At 37.8% G+C, this 19220-nt stretch overlaps 1 protein-coding gene across 1 annotated transcript; it reads right to left on the reverse strand.

Annotated features, from left to right (window-relative positions):
* On the reverse strand, positions 1-17287 carry trim33l (tripartite motif containing 33, like). Its single transcript, XM_022673576.2, has 17 exons — positions 16941-17287; positions 14751-14827; positions 12826-12964; positions 10769-10886; positions 10234-10350; positions 9622-9736; positions 7276-7419; positions 6932-7046; positions 4655-6462; positions 3977-4043; positions 3849-3879; positions 3644-3749; positions 2933-3108; positions 2280-2382; positions 1166-1234; positions 913-1047; positions 1-397 (listed from the first exon to the last, which is right to left on the reverse strand). The coding sequence occupies exons 1-17, from the start codon at positions 17152-17154 to the stop codon at positions 131-133; spliced, it is 3801 nt and encodes a 1266-aa protein (XP_022529297.2). The 5' UTR covers positions 17155-17287; the 3' UTR covers positions 1-130.
* Between the last annotated feature and the right edge of the window lie 1933 nt (positions 17288-19220).

Raw genomic sequence — 19220 nt, forward strand, 5'->3', positions numbered from 1 at the left:
TCTTTTAATACTAGTGTCTTTAATCAAAATTAAGTTATGAAAGAAATAATACTAGCAAGGTACAAAAAATAAGAATACTGCTTACAGTCTGTCACACAGATATGATGTACTCATAAGTACAATTAAACATTTAGTCTTCAGTGATTTGAAACGTATTGGAGCTCTCGCTGGATCTCTCAGTGCGTGGCCTCTTTGGCACAAAGGCAGAGTTTTCAGCTAAAAAATCCCTCATCCTCTTAAGAGTGCTTTTGGCCTTTTCTTTGTCCAGCTTAGGCTCTGGCGCCACCTTCTGTTCACTACTGAGAGTCCTCAGGAGAGAAGCATGGAGGCATTTTCCAAATGTTACATCCAGCCGCTCTCTAAACGAGTTCTGAAGCTTGATGACCAAGTCTCTCTTCTGCAAAAACACAAACACACAGACAAAAAAATACAATATAATACAATAGATTTGTATTTAAGAAATTATTATAGTGGGGACTTAATATAGATTATTATTTTATCATTTTTTAATGAACAATTTTATCTAAGATGTCCAAGTAGATGCAGAAAGATACAAACTATAATGATATAATAATATTCCTATAATAAATCACTCCAACAAAACAGTATGAAGGAAATCCCTTATACCCCTAATTACTTTTATAATGTATTTTTTTATTGCAGACCATGATATTTCATGTTTTGTCTTTATTTTCATTTTTTTTGCTATCCCAATTTGGTAGTGTACCAACATATTTTCGCCCAAGTAGAAAATACACATAAGTTAACTAAATATTTTACAAACATTAGGCCTCATTTATCAAGCATCTCAGAGCAAACATTCTGATTTAAGATCACCTTGCAACAGCTGTTTAATAGACTTTATACTCCACAGTATTACCCTGAAGTAATCATATGAATACAAATTGTTACCTTGGAGTTTACTGACAAGCCGTCAAAAAGAGCCCAGAGATCTGAGACCAGCTCAGCTGCCGAGCGATACGGAGGAGTCCGCTTTCCCAGCAGTCGTCCCCGAATAAACTCAAACTCCACATATCCTGCAGTGCGCTGTAGGTATAATCAAATGAATATATAATTAAAAAACATTAAGAACACTAATTTGAATTTAACTATAATTTATTGTATTGTGTAAGCTGGTGTAATTGTACTGCATAAGAGCTCATACCTTAGATGATTTGTAGAGCAGGTAGCTGTGCTCGTCACACATCACAGTCAGCAAGAGCTGCTCACACTTCTAAAAAAAAAAAAAAAAAAAAAAAACCCAGACAAAGAAAAGAATTATCAACCATTTCCGGAGAAACAACAAAAAACACACACTCTGCAGAAATGCTAGCTGGGTATGATGAGCCCTGCTGATATGATCATATTAATCATGAAAACACACACATAGAGACAGACACACACACACACACACAGACACACACACAGACACACACACACAGACACACACACACACAGACACACACACACAGACACACACACACAGACACACACACACAGACACACACACACAGACACACACACACAGACACACACACACAGACACACACACAGACACACACACAGACTAGTTTAAAAAGATTGCTCATCTTCTTCCATTTAGAGTTTCCTAAAGTGCAGGAAAACCCCAGCAATACCACAAACCAGCATGCAATTACCACGCTGCATAACACTGTGTAAACCAGGTCCTATGATTGTCCATTTTAACTGATGAACAGGGTGAAAGAGGGTGATGCTAAATTGCCAGTCTGAAACGATATAAAGTAACCTTTATGAAACTGTGGAACTTTAAAGATGACCAGATTTGTATAAAGATGCTTTTTAACAACACCAGCTGTTAATAAATTTGATTTCATTTATTTTGATTAAAAAGTTATTTAAGTATTTGAGTTATGATAAAAATATTTGGGGTTTTTGAGACATCAGTATGAGAGTTTCAAAAATAGTGTTCATTATGATTTGTTTAAAAAAAAAAAAAAGAAAAAAAAAGTCATAAATAATGTAAAGAAATATTTCAATTATTTTTTGGTAAAAATTGGCGAAGTTCGAACGGACAATCCTGCTTTAAATAATTTAAATTAGCCCGTGACAGTATTCTGATAATCTAGATTTTTCAATAGAGCCCAAAGCTATACAGTAGGTGTAGCTGATAACCTATGCAAGTACAAGGTAGCAATAAAAGCACTCACTGTGGGTGTGTGTTTGCATATCTGTGCAATGATTATGGCAGAGTGATTATGGGTGTATCTTGCTGGTGCTGTGATTTATTAATTGCTTACCATCTGGTCCTGTAGACTGAGGTAGGGCTCCTTCAGTCTATCATGACTGAATGGGTCAATGTCATTAAACACATCCTGACATAACATACACATCCACGCCTGACTGCAGAAAACACACACACACACACACACACACACACACACAGATAATTACCCCACTGAGAGGTGGAGGAGTTCCAACATACAGAATCTAGTCTTCAGAATTCAGAAGCTCCTATGGACCAGTGTTTCCACTACTGCAAAATACCTGATACCTGACTGATACCATTGCTTCAGAATTTTAAGAAATATCAATAAATCACAGTTACAAAACTCCCAATACTCATAAACACAGCATTTAGATAGATACATAGATAGATAGATACATAGATAGATACATAGATAGATAGATAGATAGATACATAGATAGATACATAGATACATAGATACATAGATAGATAGATAGATAGATAGATAGATAGATAGATAGATAGATAGATAGATAGATAGATAGATAGATAGATAGATAGATAGATAGATACAAGGGTGTAAAAATGAACTTGAACATTTTAGCTTTACCTGAGGGTAACACTGTAGATATAAAATTATACCCACATATGTATACAAAGCAACATGGAAGATGATGTAATATAGGAGCAGACTGTTTGCATTACGTTGGTCTGGAGAGGATTGGTGGCACATGGCAGTGAGCATGAAAGCCTCTGCCACATTCTGCACAAATCATTGTGGCTCCAACAGACTGACAGACAGCACAGTTCCGCAGTTCACTGAGTGGGGGGCAGTCAGAGGAACTAGACTGTGAAGTGGTCCTGAGCCGCCTCTGGATTGGCTAAAACAAAAGGAAGTGATACAAGAAAGATAAGCAAACTGCTTGTAACAGTGTTGCATAATCAGAATACAAAACACTAACAAACATCATCATGATCAAGAATAGTACAGCCAGTGTTCATGTTATCATTATTAGTATTATTCTGATTCATAAACCAAAGATTTCTCTCTGTTTGTTCTAATGAAAAAGGTTTTAAAAAGAAAAAATAAATAAAAGATGATGAAATAGATGATTAATGATAAAATAGTCCTTTGGATTAGGTTGGAGATATCATACAGTAGTTAGCAATCAGTCATATCATAACAGGTAACTAGTGATTACATTTTTATTTTTAAGCAACACTTCCAATCTTGTACATCAGACTGCACCATACAAGTGGAGAATATATGTGTGTACTGTCTCCTCTGAATTTTGGGGCTTTTGTAAAATCCTTATAAAGACATATATATATATATATATATATATAAAATACACACACACACACACACACACACACACACACACACACACATTTACAGCTGACTGCAGGAAATACCTGTTCCTCTTGGGTTTCCTGAAGTACGATTTCCTCTGTCTGGCCGGAGGAAACACTGAGAGACTGAGGCACAGTTGATTCTGAGGCAAAAGTCCACTGCAGTGACCTGCAACATGAAAAAGGTGTGTAGAAACATAGCACACACAGCACATTGCAACACAGTGTGTAAATCTGGTACTTTACAAAGAACAAAAAATAGTCATACTCATTGTAGTCTTCTGGTAATTCGAATTCCCCTAAAAAAGAAGGAGGAGGAATAAAGGAAAGTATAAAAAAGCATCTAAAAGTAAACAACTAACATATAAATCAACATGTTTTGAAATACAGACTCACACTCATTTATTCCGTCTTCTTCTTCTTCCACTGGTCCAAAATCACTAATAAACTCCGCACCATCAATCTGTGAAGTACAGACAGTATGTGACCACATTAGGACTTTACAAACCTCCCTAATCAATTCTGATTTTGCTCAGATTTGATCTGTCCCCGTCTCTGAAACAAAATGTGTGTTACATATTCATGCTTACATTCAGAATAGTAGAATAGGAGATACACTGTATTTACATCTTTCTCCAGAAATGAAAGTGAGTCAAAGGACAGTCCAAAGGACATGCTTTACACATGCATATGTTGACCCAGTCCAAAGTCCAAAGCAGAGCCATTAGTAAAAGCAATAGTACTGCATTGAGTGGTATTGGAAAGTAAGATTACACAGATCTACACAAATCAGACATGCAGAGTTAAACAATTCTTGTAAGCATTTTGAAGCATTAGTCATTTTGAAGCTGCAATTTCTTGGGTGCCACTTATAGTTGCTTTATCAGTACGGAAACAAAATTTGATTTATGTTCATGTGTTTATTTTGAGTATTGTATGGACTTTCTTGCACAACTTACTAAATGACACAAAAGTTGCACAAAAGTGGGAGGGCTGGAGTTGAGAGTGTGATAATGAACATTAAACACACTGGTGTGTTTTATTCCACCCTATGTGTCTATTGTATTTTCTCACCTTTAAGGTTTGTGTAGATGAAGATGTGTGTTCAGCATCAGATGCTGAGAGAGCCTCTTTAGTGGACACACCCTCTACCTCACTAGCTGGAGCATCATCTTTCTTTTCTAATATCTCCCGCAGTGATGTTGGAATGCCTACGCTCCAGTGCTTGGATGTGGAGGCTTTTTCTGAGGATGACATGGTGAGGGTGCTGTTGAGCTGAGATTTGGGCCGAGAGGTGGAGCTCTTGTCGGGAGGGTTTTTAAGTGCTGGAGCTGTGCAAATAGGATCCGGTGTGGGGGGTGAGGAGAGGCACTGTTCTCGACCTGCTTTGAGGTTTGTGGTTTCAGTCTCAGGAACTGTGGAAGAGGGCAGGTTGTCATCTGGCTCCTCAGCAGCTGGAGAAGAAGCCCTGCTATGCATGCTGATGTTACTCTCGTACACAGAATCAGCTGGTGCCTGCACTGGAAGCTCATACTGGGGCTTCTGGGGTGCCTGAGCAGGACACTCACTTTGGCCTAGAGTGCTGGATGCACTTGGAAGAGTTTCAGTAGCAGAGAGTGGGGACTTGCTAGAAACAGTGGTGGCTAGTTCTTTATTACTGCTGCCTGGCACCAGATGTGATGATTTCTCCAAGATTGCAGCAGTGAGGATGTTCTGAGTATTACAGGCCACATTGACTGCTACTGGAGGCACACTGGGTGGTGCTGTGATGAGAAGACTTGGCTGTGGTGCGTAGGTAAGAATGGGGGTCTGGTTTACAGTGGAAACAGTAGCAAACTGCTGCATAGGTTCGTTGTTTTTGAGAAGAGTGAAGAGAAGAGGATTGGACTGGACAAGGCCAGGCTGAGCAGGTTGCAAAAAAACAGTCTGAGCAGTAGAGATGCCCTGATAGACAGGCATGGGGTCACTAGTGGAGGCAGCCTGTAAAAGGTGATTAGAGTTCAAACACTGATTTGGAGCGGACTGAACAGAAACAAACTGAGACACAGGGAAACTTTGCTGCATTTGGCCTGAAGGTAATGTATTCGGCTGGACAGACGGAGCAGACAGAACTACACTGGAAGGAGACTGATGACCCACAGGCCCAGAAGGATGAAGTACGACAGAGCGGGACTGGGCCACAATTGTGCCAACAGTGCTAGAAGACTGGGATAAGGCAGTCTGGCGTGAAGAAGGGTAGATGATGGAGGTCGAGAGTTGGGACATAGAGGACTTAAAGTTCAGATGAGGTGCTGAAACAGGGATATTACCAGTCTGAGGTACTGGTTGAGGTAGAAGCTGAGGTGTTGGTTGAGCAGAACTAGAATTTGCCATTCTCTGGTTATGATTCAATCCAATAATACTGTTTGAAACAATCTGGCCTTGTACAGAAAATTGAGTGCGAGTTTGAGGCTGAGGATGGGAAAGGCTTCTGTTAACTCTCTTAGACTGAGTGGGTTGGGGGCAGATGGAGTGCGTCGAGACAGGCTGAGGCAAAACTGGGGTCACCTGCACAGGTACGGAGTCAGCAGTATTTGAGCTCTGAGGGGGTTGGACAGGAGCATTGAGAGGGGACATAGAGGAAGCACTAGCATGGCTCACGATAGCAGCTTTAAAAGAGAGCTGCGCTGAATTTAAGGAAGTGGGGACTGGCAGAGTCTGTTCAGACTGAGGCTGGTCTGGAACACTCTCTGACCCTGCGTGAGGTAATGACTGAGGGGTTTCAACAGACAGGTTGTTTAAATTCACAGAGGAGTTGTATTCTTTGGCTGCACCATTAGGATCATGGTCGTTCGTGGGTTTTATAACAACAGTATGAGGAATTCTGACTGCTTTAATTGAACCTGTAGAAAAAATAAATGAGAGTAAATAAATTAAACTTACTTGACCAAAAATCTAATAATACAAAGTGCAAAAGGTCTTAAACAAGCTGGGACTTTTTAAAATCAAAATTCCAACTAATACTAAAGTGAGTAGTTGTTTGTGAGTTTGTAATTTCCACTGTTGATACAAACCCATACATAGGTTGAAAGAAAGATCATATTTAATTTTGGTGAGTAACGAGAAAAGTTCCTAAATACTGAAGAAGTCAATCCGAAGTAATCTGAAGACTTCCATATACTGTCACTCAAATATACGTTTCATGACCTTGGACAGAATGGACAGAATATATGGCCATAGATCATCCATTAAACCCAAATATTGTGCTGAAATATGTACCATAAGGCTTGGTGGTATATAGGCACTTCAACATCCATAATCCTTATGATTTTTTTTAAATAACTTCAAAGAATCAGACAATTATTTGATTACCAAAGGTTTTACAAATCTGGCTGATTTCTTGTTGGATCTGGAGGGTAAGCTGAAGTGTACTTTCACACAGGTTGGTGGTCTTCTGTGACAAAAGCCCCTCCGCTCGTTTTACAATCTGAAAAAGGAAAAAAAGGTAATCAAACTATCATCCACTTTACCTTTTGAACCCTAAGCCTATTATATTTACTTATGAATCTTACAGGGTTACTGTGATACAGTGCACCCCACACCTAGTAAGTGAGGAAATACTTTCTATGGGTAGTGCAGGGTAAATGTTCAGAGGCAAGGCCTGAATCGGTTAAACAACAAAAAAGAGCATATTCAGGTATATTTTTTAATCTTACCTGTTTTTTGTGCAGCAGAATGCACTGGCCCTCTGTGCTCAGTATTTTCTGAATGAAGGAAGTGATGTACAACTGTCTGTTCTCCAGACTTTTGAGAGTAGTCTTCTCTTTCATTAGATTTGTGAGTTCTTGGTCATACAAACTCTACAAATATACAGATATAGCCATAAATTAGTTAGCTTAGACAATACCTTAAAACAAATCTCATGGAGAATTTAGAATGGCAACCTTTAAACTTTAGCTTACACAATCTAGGCCTTAACTTCACTTCTCCAGACTATTTTTTTTACAACTAGAAATAGCATCCAAATGAGCGACACACATAAGCATTAAGTAATGAAGAGTAACCGTTTATTATACCTTGGGTATATTGACAAATATCTTTCAATTATGATTACTTAACTTTAGCATCTATAATTACATAATCATTGTGTGAAACCTTGTATTTTATATGCATTTATATAGAAGATTAACCAATACTCACATTGTATTTTATATGCAATTATATAGAAGATTAACCAATAATCACAATATATATTCTTTACACATAGAGTTAAAACATTGCTTGATCAGGCATGTAACTAACACAGACTCTATTATATGACAAATTAACCCACATGATACATAAGGCATTTAAGTAACACATAGGATCTATTGTATGGCCTACTAACCACATGTTATTGACATATTAGCATATAACATATGAAATCTATTGTGTGACTGGTGTAGCTCACGCTTAAGGCATCTCGGTCGCTGCATGACCCTAACTAACGGCCATCAATCATCGACTGGTACACTCTGTATGAACTCGACTGGTACACTCTGTATGAATTAAATTGCTACAGAGGAGGCTCTTGGACAGAGCGGCCTTCTCTGTGTGTGGGTACCTCCCTGAAACCTGCAGCTGCTTCAAAGCGGGGGGTGACGCGCACACACACAGATAAGGCCGCAATGCTCAATTCTGGAAGAACACAGTCAAGGCCAAACACTAGTGGTCCGGTCAGACACGTGAAACGGATTACTAACATGTGAAATTATGCATACTAACATGAGATGATTTTAGCAACGCCTCATCAGGAGGTTTCACGTCATTTGGGGTATAAACATGGAGTCAGATCAGAGGGGGGTCAGAACTTTTACTGGGACGGCTGTTAACCGCCTTGTGTGTATGGTTCTCCTGAATTTCAGTACTTTGTAATAAATACTTGATTTGCTTTCAACTTCACTCCACCTGTCTGCGACTCTCTCCATCAAACGAACACGTAGGGGAGTTGTACCCCAGATGAGGGGTGGGTGTGGACCCATCTTTCATTTTTCTTTTTTACAACAGTAACTACGTAGCTAAATTGTTACAAAGAAATAGCCACTAATCGTCCTGTCTATGTAACATTATAATAATAAACAATTACTCATCTGTATTTAATGAAACATAATTTTTACCTAAAAATATGACTTAACAAGGGAGAGCTACCTCTCTATCACCACCACTCAGGGCTCAGCACACCTGCAACTACATAACATCAACTTAGGGAGTGGCCAATTTTGCTCTCTGGTTCTGGCTGCTGATGGCAAGTAGCATGATCAGGATTCGAACCACCAATTTTCAGATCAGAGTGGTAGTGCCTTAGTCTGCTGAACCAATCAGAGCCCCTGCACTGTATAACTTTGATGAAGCTGGCAGCGCTGCTAAACAAGCCACATTTGTTTAATATCCTGTACAGGAGTAAAGTAGCGCTCCAAGTCCCATCTAAATGTTTAATACACATACGAAACCCACATGGAAAACACATAGAAAGTCTGCACATCTACGATATAAAAAAAACCATACATATTCCATCAGAGCAACAAAAAAAAAGAAGGTGCAAACAACAAAACCACCATAACACATAGTTAGCATCTGAATAACTGTTCATTTTCCTTTGTTTTGTCCTATTCTTCTACTATCCTTATTTTCCACACCACATTCCAATAATAAAGAAATTCATTTACATGACCTTGCAAGAGTCCAGTTTGCAGATTTCAGCCTGACTATGGAAACAGGAGGACCATAACAAGTCTCGCCTGTGATTAGCTATCATGTCTACCAGCTGAATGACCTTCCAAATGCTCCAATCATCTTTCTTCTGGCTGAGCACCAAAGGACAAAATGATAACACACTTATAAGGCTCTCACTCCCTAATGAATGCATGAGTGAGCTTAGACAAAGAAACAGTTGCACATCATTGCTGTGTTTTTCACATCTCAAACAGCTGCAATCTGTAAACAGTCACAGCATGGAAGTGTTAAAACAGTCCCCACATTAAAAGTGCAGGAAATGCTACGTTATATCAAAATGATACATTTACCTCCATTTCCTTTAACAGCTGACGACCTCTAAAAAAGATCACCACCTGGAGGTTTTGTACCAAATTAGCCAGTTTCTTCTTTGCCAGAGCTTTACATTGTATTGTGTTTTTCATCCTGTGGAAAACAAAAAAGATTACCTATGAGAGTAAAGTTTCTTTTTCGATTTTTTAAAAAAAGTACATAGGATCTGGGTTCACTATACATCTCTAGAAAAAAAAAAAAGAAGAGAGATCGCTTAAATATTTTGATTATTTACAAAATTAAAAAACCTATGGAATAGAATCAAGGATGAGAGAATGATGGATGATCACAAGCCATCAATCAAGCTGAACTGCTTTAATTTTTGAACCAGAAGTGGCATAAAGTTATCCAAAAGTAGTGTGTTAGAATGGTGGAGGAGAACATGCCAAGATGCATGAAAACTCTGATTAAAAACCAGGGTTATTACACTAAATATTGATTTTTGAGTGACAAGAGTGTTAATAAGATTAGGATGATGGATGATCAACACACCACCGATAGTACTGTATAAAACCTGTATATAAAGGTATGACACACTATCAGCACAAGAATGCTCTGCTGGGATGGAGATTAATGTGGACGGAACACACCTTGCATCCATATCTGTAAGGCTGGCATTTACAGTTCCACTCTTCTCTCTGATAACGTGCATCAGCTTCTGCAGCTGCTCTTTCTGAGACACCAGAGCTTCCTCCAGCAACAGGAAACTGACAAAAGATAGACCACAGGGACTTGTTTATCTAATCAAGTGGTTTTAATATAAAACAAAAAAAACAGTCAACCTCTTATGCACTGTGACTTATGACATTAGTAGTAGGCTTAGTAGTTGGTAACTACATCTAAAGCAATGCAAACAAGCATGGTCAAAACAAGAGAGGGGAAAAAAATCCAGAAATCATTTTTTAGTATAAGGAAACAATAATATATAAATATAAAACAGATAAAAAAAAAAAAACATATCACATGCTCACAATGACTCAACCAATCTTAAGTTAGATTGCATTTCAATACATTTATGTCATGAATAAAAGAGTCAATGAGACACTCAACGATGAAACAATTTAATAATAATAATCATAAAAATGTAAATAAATAAATAAATTTAAAAAATAATAATAATAACACCTGTGGCCTCTGTGGTCCATCAGCTGGCAGTCTCTACAGGTGAGCTCATCACAGGCAACACAGAAAAACTTGAGGCGTTCCTGTTTGTGAGAAGAACAGTGCAAGCTGCCCGTAAAACCTAAACAAACAAACCAATAAACAAACAAAACACACATCGAACTGAATTCAATAAATGCACAGCAGAATTTCTATGGTAACCACATAAAAAAAAAAAAAACACCAGTGACACAAAGGTGTCTGTAACGGAGGCTGTTCCCTGGGGCTCTTGGGTTGTAGGACTGTGGCTGTGTGCAAGGTTAGAAGTGAGTTACACATCTCTAAAATTAAGCAACTATGATAATAAACATTAAAATATGAACAATTACAAACACTTACAAAAAAGCCTCAATAATCCAAATGCTAAATAATTTTCCATATTTACTTGAATCTTAAAATAACTAAAACAAAACGCCACCTTTTAAGTAACCTGTTTTTTTATTGCCACTGAGGGAGTTTTTTTTATTAATAAAATTATTATTAATTTTCATTAATAATATATACAGAGTAAGTTTTACTAAAGATTAAATAAGTTAGATTAAAATAACTTTTATCTAACAAACTGTACCATTGTCTTATTTATGCAAGTGGGGGACCTGGGCTTCTTTAGATAAACTTTAGGTGACTGACTGCTGGAAGCACTCTCTCAATGAGCAGGAGGATGCCCATATTTGGTAAAGCTGGTAAAGCTAAGTTTTTTTTGTTTTTTTTAACTTTCTTTTTTATATGTATGATATTGGATAATGATATCTACCAAAGTCATCCCAACCAAACACCATATATGAATGTTAATGGTCGCTATTTGGATTATAATATATTAAAATAGTAGGGGCGAATGATATCACTTTTGTGTAAGTTCTGTAAGTCGAGTGTTGTTTGTACCACCTCCATTAAAGAAGAACTTGCTCTCCTCCCCAGATTATCTTCTTGAGCAAATTATTTTAATAGTTATTAATTTATTTAGAGTTTATTTCACCATTAGAACTTTGAAAAATATTTTGTTGCATAGTAGAAAACTACAATGGCTTAGTCCCTTCACCAGTAAAGAAAATTCTGATTTATGTTTAGGTATTTGTAAACTGTGATCAATCAGCTGTGGTGGAAGTAGAGACAGGCAATAAGAAAAAAAGTGGTAAAACTTTTATAAAAATAATAATAATAATAAACAAAAGCATCAGAAGTGGGAGATGAACACATCAATCTACACATGCACATTAGTCACATTGCAGGACGTGCAATGTATTTTCTAACAAATAAAAATTCATAGATATCTACCTAATATACCTTTACTTCAATCTATTACACAGAGATTGCATTATCAAAATCATGACATGGATCATTAATGTCTAAGAAAAAACATTTTTTTTATTGCAATATATATTACAAAACTGTTGTTTTTTGGTTTCCTCTCTTCCCAAAAGCCGGTATCTCAAAACTAGTTTTCACCAAACAAAAACATATGTAGATTTCAAGAGCAAAGAGATGCAGGCTTTATTGCAGTGAGATCGTAACAGGCTGGTTATTGGTTATGAACTCCCTTGTCTCCTCAACCAGGAACATTTTTACATTCTTGTATTGCATTGTACGGACATACCTGGTCACTTGCATGCTCAAAACTATCTTCACATTTGAATTCACCTCTATATTAGGACAAACCTCTTTTGTTTTTTTCCTAATAAGGATTGACCACGTTGTTCCTCCACAGATAAATCACCTAGGTCAGCTTCTATCTACTTACTGGGTCTTCTCTGCTGCTATGTGACAGCTGTGCTTCATACACCAATAATTATTTGTCTCCGAAAGATCTTTATACACTAGTATATTTCTTATGCATAATCAAACTCTGACAAATCAACTAAATATTGCAATGTAAATTTTGACCAATATCATGCAGCCCTAACAAACACTGAATGTGTGGTGACTGAAGAATAACCTTGACGTCAACAAATAGGCGTTAACATTTGACCCAATTTAGAAACCCTCAGAATGCTATGCAGAGAGTGATGTTCAGTGATCCTGACCTGATGGAGGTTTCTCAGTGATGACCGAATGGTTGCGTGTCAACTTCACTCGCTGGTGGGCCAATACACAGTCTGAACACAGAGCCTCTTCACACTGCTCACACCATCCACTGACTGCAGAGTCCTCACACCCTCCACACTGCACACAGACACACCGCATGTTCAAATAACATTTAGACAAAAGAAGAAGAAATAGAAGCACAACATGTAATACAAATGTAGTGTTATTTAAATGTAACTCATATACCAATTTAAATTGAACAATAATTTTTTTTTTATATTTCATATTTTAATATATATTAATATTGAATTTCTGTCAAGCCCAAGTTACTGAAAAGGCCACTGACCATGTGTCCCAAAAATGATGTCCTACATAAAAATACGTGACAGTGTTTTTATTAATAAAATATATAATCAGATACATAGGGTGAAAAAAACCCATCTGTACCATGGCCCTAAATACAGGCCGCCCTGAAGATCTCCATTAAAGAAAAACCTGCTCTTCTCTTTAATGATCTACTTGCCCGATTAGTTTTAACCCTTACCTGTTGATTTTATTTACCTGTTGAGTTTATTTTTGCTGTGTATAAGAACTTTGCAAATAGACTACGTTGCACTAGTAAAAATCTTGACTTAGATCAGTCATACTCTTCACATAATATTGTTATGAGACATGAAACATCTGTATGAAAAAATAATTAATGGATAATAGAATAAAATTGTTTTGCTAAAATTAATGCACTTGATTTTGGCTAAGAAAATGTGTGGGTGTAAGCCATAACTTTGGGTGTTGTCATGGTGACGGATAACATCTTAGGGCCCGTCTCCAAAATGTTTTGAATGGGGCCTTTTGATCAGTGTGTTGAGGATCTTGTTGCCTCTCTTCCAGGTGTTTTCATGGACCAAATCATTGACTGAACTCCCAAGAAGGAAGATGGACAAACTGTAAGTCTAACTATTTAAAATAAATGGAATTGCATGCAGAATAAAACAAATAAAAAGGAATTAAAATAATTAGAGCTCAAGACCTGTTTTTAAGAAAGGTCAAGATTTATAGAGTGTCTTTATAGAAAACAGATGTTCATCAGCCATCTTCCCAAAGATCCAGGCCTTTCTAGTGTTGACATGTTTGAGACAGGTGTTCTGGCTCCCTTCGATCTGTGCAATTCTGCAGAGCCAAGCTTACTATGACCAGTCAACATTAAACTATGAGTTGTGTAAAGTTATTCATATTAAGGTTTTTTGGTTATTTATCCCACAACGTTTTCAATGGGGTCTTTTGTCCAATGCGTTGAGGTTCTTTGGGCATATTTTCGATATGTTTCGAATGGCGTCTTTTGTCCAGTGTGCTGAGTTTTTTGGGGCCTATATCCAATAAGTTTTGAATGGTGTCTTTTGTCCAATGCGCTGAAGTTCTTGGGGCCTATCTCTGATATGTTCTGAATGGGGCCTTTTGTCCAGTGTGTTCAGGTTCTTGGGGCCTATCTCTGATATGTGCTGAATGGGGCCTTTTGTCCAGTGTGTTCAGGTTCTTGGGGCCTATCTCTGATATGTTTTGAATGGGGCCTTTTGTCCAGAGTGTTCAGGTTCTTGGGGCCTACCTCTGATATGTTTTGAATACGACCATTTGTCCAGTGCGTTGAGTTTTTTGGGGCCTATCTCCAATATGCCTTTTTTCCAGTGAGTAAGCAGCTAAGGTTGTTGTGTTTCTCAAGGCTAATTCCTTTTGCTTTAATCTTGAAAAAAACTTTATTGGCTTTTCTTTTCATTAAGGCTGTTTTATTTGTTGGTAAATATTTTGATAATTAATATTTAGAGTTAGGAGTTAGTGTGTTAGGAGCTAAAACAATTTAGTCCTGACATATCAAAGTGCCATAATTTCTAGTGTGACTGCTGAAGACCTTTTAACAGATTAATGGATTTACCTTAGGAGCAGAGTCCTCAAAAATGAAGCAATCCGAAACTTCTGACAGGCTGAAGGTTTGGCCACAAACTGGGCACTCTAAAGAAAGAGAGAAGAACTCAAAACCCAGTGTACAGTAACCATTCAAAAGTCTTATTTATACTCCATTAAAGTACGAAAATGAATGCATCCATTCCATTTTACTGCCAAAATATTTCTATTACACTGGCATGGATGTAAAGCAGTTCAGAGTCAATGTTTTTGATGACAATCATAGCAACGGTGGATGGAGGTAGTGATACTGTGATGTCACAACATGTTTGATCATTGACTTCTGATGCGAAAATTTCTATTTTGCAATATGTAGCATCAAAAAGATGATACATATCATCTTTTTGATATGACTTTCCTACAGCCATTCCAAAAACTGGCCTCTGGACACAAAATAAAAACTCCTTTACATGACATTAAAACAAGAAAGTATGTGCTCGGCTTATCTACTCTGCTGACCCAAATATTTATGCAAGTGGTGCCCCAAACCACAACTTCGACAAGACTTCAGGGTCACAGTGTCCTTGGAGGAATTGCATAACACATTCAGAGTCAAAGTTGGATATTAATGGCTGAAAGGTGCTGCAGCTGACTTTGGTCTGTGTACAGATACGGAGGGTACAGACAGGGAACTCTCAGCATATAGAATCTTGACCTTTGCAGGCACAGCATTTACAGTGCAGTCACTGCATGTATAGATATAATCTTATAGATCATCCAATATTTAATGTGAAATCAAGAGTATTAAAATATTAATAAATAATTAATAAAGTAGATTTAATTTTTTTTTTCAAAGCCAGAAACACATTTAGGGTCTATAATTTAATCAGTGGTGAAGAAAATAGCATAAATAATAATGTGTTTGGTATTCAGCTTTCGGCTAAACATTTCACTTTGTTCAGTTTTGGTTTTAGGCAAAAATAATAATAATTTTGATGCATCCCTATAAAAAGAAACCAGAATTGTTAACATCAATTGTAAACAATTATTCACCATATCATGATATTAGTATTGCACTTTGTTTTTTAAACTGAAATAAAATACTTTTTCAAATGTCTCTTTCCATCGTTTTTTCATTCATTTTAAAATGTCTAGTTGTGGTCTCTAGTATGAATGAATGCCATTTGAGACGTTTTTTGTGTAAAAAAAAGTGCTTGGGTGTTTCTGTATAGCCCTGTTTTAGTTCAGGGAATTAGTGGTCTCTGAAGAAAGACAGTATTTCGGCTCTTGTGCATACATTCATTCATACATATCGCCTCTGATTGGCTAACAGCCCTGCAGCAGAGAACACCTACTTCAACCACAGTCAATTTTACAGCTCTAAACCTCAAAAGACAAAATATTTTCAGAGATACATTCTTAGTTGTAAAGAAAGCATTGAGTGATAGGTAAAGTTAACCCTTAAACTTCTATTAAAGTCAGACTCTCAGCGCTCTGCGGCCGAGCGGATCTCCCGCCCACCAACACAGAATTTCTTGATGAGTGGACCAACAGAAATTCTTCAGAATGACCTAAAATAAACCTTTTTTATCTTGACTTCCACTGTTTTAAAGTATATAACTTTTTAAAATCCCTCTCTTGTAAAGCTAGCTAAGAGATAATTACAGTTTCTTTCATTTGACAGCAAAGATACGTCACCATGGTGACACCATGGACTGTTCTGGGTTAAAACTATGAAATGTAGCAAAATAATGACAAAATTATTTAAGTGCAGAATATTTAGTACATGAATATAAAGTGCAGAGATAAACACAGTGAATAAAACACTTCTTTTAATCCAGAATACTGCTGCTGTTGTTGATTTTATCATGATATGAAATTTAAAACCACTGATATGGTATGGATGATTTGGTCACTTTACACCCCTAATCTGAATTGGTGCACAGTTAACTTAGTAGATAGACAGGAGTTTGTTATTAGAGGACTCTGGATACTTTAGTAGCTACATGTGTATTAGTATTAACAAGAAAAGAACGATATATTCAGTTTGGATGTGGGGTAAGTTGGTAAAGTCAGTTTCTACAGGCGGCCTGGTGTCAGTGAACGCAGCGCTGAGGTCCTCCGCCCACTGCTGCCTGTTACTGAGAGCTCTGCTGGGAGACGGCAGCGGGTCTGTCTGGGTAAAGAAACGCAAAAAAAGCTTCGTAAAGTTTTACGTTACCTGTGCTGTTCTGGTTGTCTCCGCTCTGTGTAACGCACTGTTTACAGACCGGGTGAAGGCAGGGCAGGAGTTGAGGGGCAGCGCTGGAGTTCAGGGTGGTTCTGCAGACACTGCAGACTTCCCATTCCTCCGCCTGCGCAGCCGTTTCTGACTGCTCCTGACTTCTACCCCCTTCTCCGTCCTCCTCCTCATCCTCTCGGCCGCTGAACACCATCTCTTCTCCAACTGACTCCAGGTTTAGATTTCATAAAGGCAGCGGCAGATCCTGCACTCAACTTTTCCTCGCATGTGTTTCTACAGCAGCTGCTGCAGCTCCAACTGGTTCAGAGTGAGCCTGCCCACTGCGCCCGTCCCCTGTTATAGCACACAATCACTGCGCACCGCTAGAGGGAGCCCGCGAGCGAGCCTTCAATCAATGGCTTCAATAGAGCCACACGGCTAAAAACTTAAATTACTTAAAACTGCCCGTGATATTCCTTTAATTTCAGAAATTATATTAAAATAGTTCGCTAAAAACGTAAGTATATGGTTCTATGCGTTGAGGCAGTGACCATGCTAACGTCTCTGTTACTCTGTCAGCTGATTGGTTGGTGAGCTATATTGTGTTTATTATGGAAGCCCATTCCCGCCACCTAACAAAAATTAAATACATCCAGAACATTTTTTCTTATTATAAAGTAAACTGCTATTTCGTTATTTTAAAATACTAAGTTATTGTTTGCAATAGTAAGTTATTATTTGAGATAGTAAGATAGTGTCTCTAAATAATGACTTACATCTCAAAATAATGAGATAATATCTCTTGATAACGACTTACTATCTTAAAATAACGAGCATGTATCTAAGAATAACTACTTCCTATCTTAAAATAATGAGATATTATTTTACTTAATAATAAGAAATAAAATGTGCTGGATTTTTTTTATGAAAGTTGGCGGCGATGGGCTTCCATAGGTTATTGTGTGTTTTATGTATTGATGAAATTAGTAGAGTTTTCAGTAATAATTAGTGCATGGATATAAACAGGGGCGTAGCAGCAAATTCTGGGCCCTGTACACTCTCAATGTCAGTGGGCCCCTGTCCATGCCAGTACACAATGAACGTGGATTTTCATGGGCCCCTCTTTTTACTCGGGCCCTGTGTAGTCAGGTCCACTTTTCCCCCCACTACCACGCCCATGGATATAAACTGCAAAGATAAACAATTATACAAAATACTGTTAAAGCCTTACAGTGAATAAAGGACTTATTTTAAGCAATGGTAAGGCACGCTCCTAATTTAAACAGGAGCGCAGTAAAGGAGCTTGTTAGTAGAGGAGTCTGGGCACTCTGTCTGTCTGCGCTCTCTGAGTAGACACTTTGAAGTGTGCACTCTCCTCTCTCGAGGTTCTGTGGCTCTGTAGAGTTCAGCGGAAGTTTAGAGATGATTTAGGGCGGAGGGAAGCAGGGGGTGGGGAGCAGGTAGTTGGGTCTCCCAGAGTTATTAAGTCTTCTTTTCTTTGTTTTAGTGCATCTATTAGTGTATTAAAAATAGAATGTCATTGAAAAGTTACTTTATTTCAGTAGTTTAGTTCCAAATATTAAACTCATATTATATAAATGTATTACACACAGAATTATCTATTTTAAGCTTTTATTTCTTTAATTGATTTTGACTATGACTTGCAGCCAACGAAACTCCATAAGTATCAGTATATCCGAAAATTAAAATAATATATAAGACGAATTGGTACTTTTGGCAGTGTGCCAAGTCCTGCTGGAAAATGAAATCCGCAACTGCATAAAAGTTGTCAGCAGAGGGAAGCATTAAGTGCTGTAAAACACTGCACTGACTTTAGACTTGATATAACACAGTGGACCAACACCAGCAGATGTCTCTCCAAACCATCAATGATTGTGCAAACTTCCCACTAGACCTCAAGCAGCTTGGACTGTGTGTCTCTCCGCTCTTCCTCCAGAAATGCAAAATTTACCTGATGGTCAGTGATGGTTTAGAGAGACATTTTCATTGAAAAACGGTCTAGCTATTGTTGAAAAAAGAAAATGAAAGATGGATTACCCCCACCCCTCATCCGGGGTACAACTCCCCTGCGTGTTCGTTTTGATGGAGAGAGTCACAGACAGGTGGAGTGAAGTTGAAAGCAAATCAAGTATTTATTACTGAATTCAGGAGAACCAATACATACAAGACAGTTAACAGCCGTCCCAGTAAAAGTTCTGACCCCCCTCTGATCTGACTCCATGTTTATACCCCAAATGACGTGAAACCTCCTGATGAGGC

This window comes from Astyanax mexicanus, chromosome 6 (assembly GCF_023375975.1).
Source record: "Astyanax mexicanus isolate ESR-SI-001 chromosome 6, AstMex3_surface, whole genome shotgun sequence".
NCBI lineage: Eukaryota > Metazoa > Chordata > Actinopteri > Characiformes > Acestrorhamphidae > Astyanax > Astyanax mexicanus.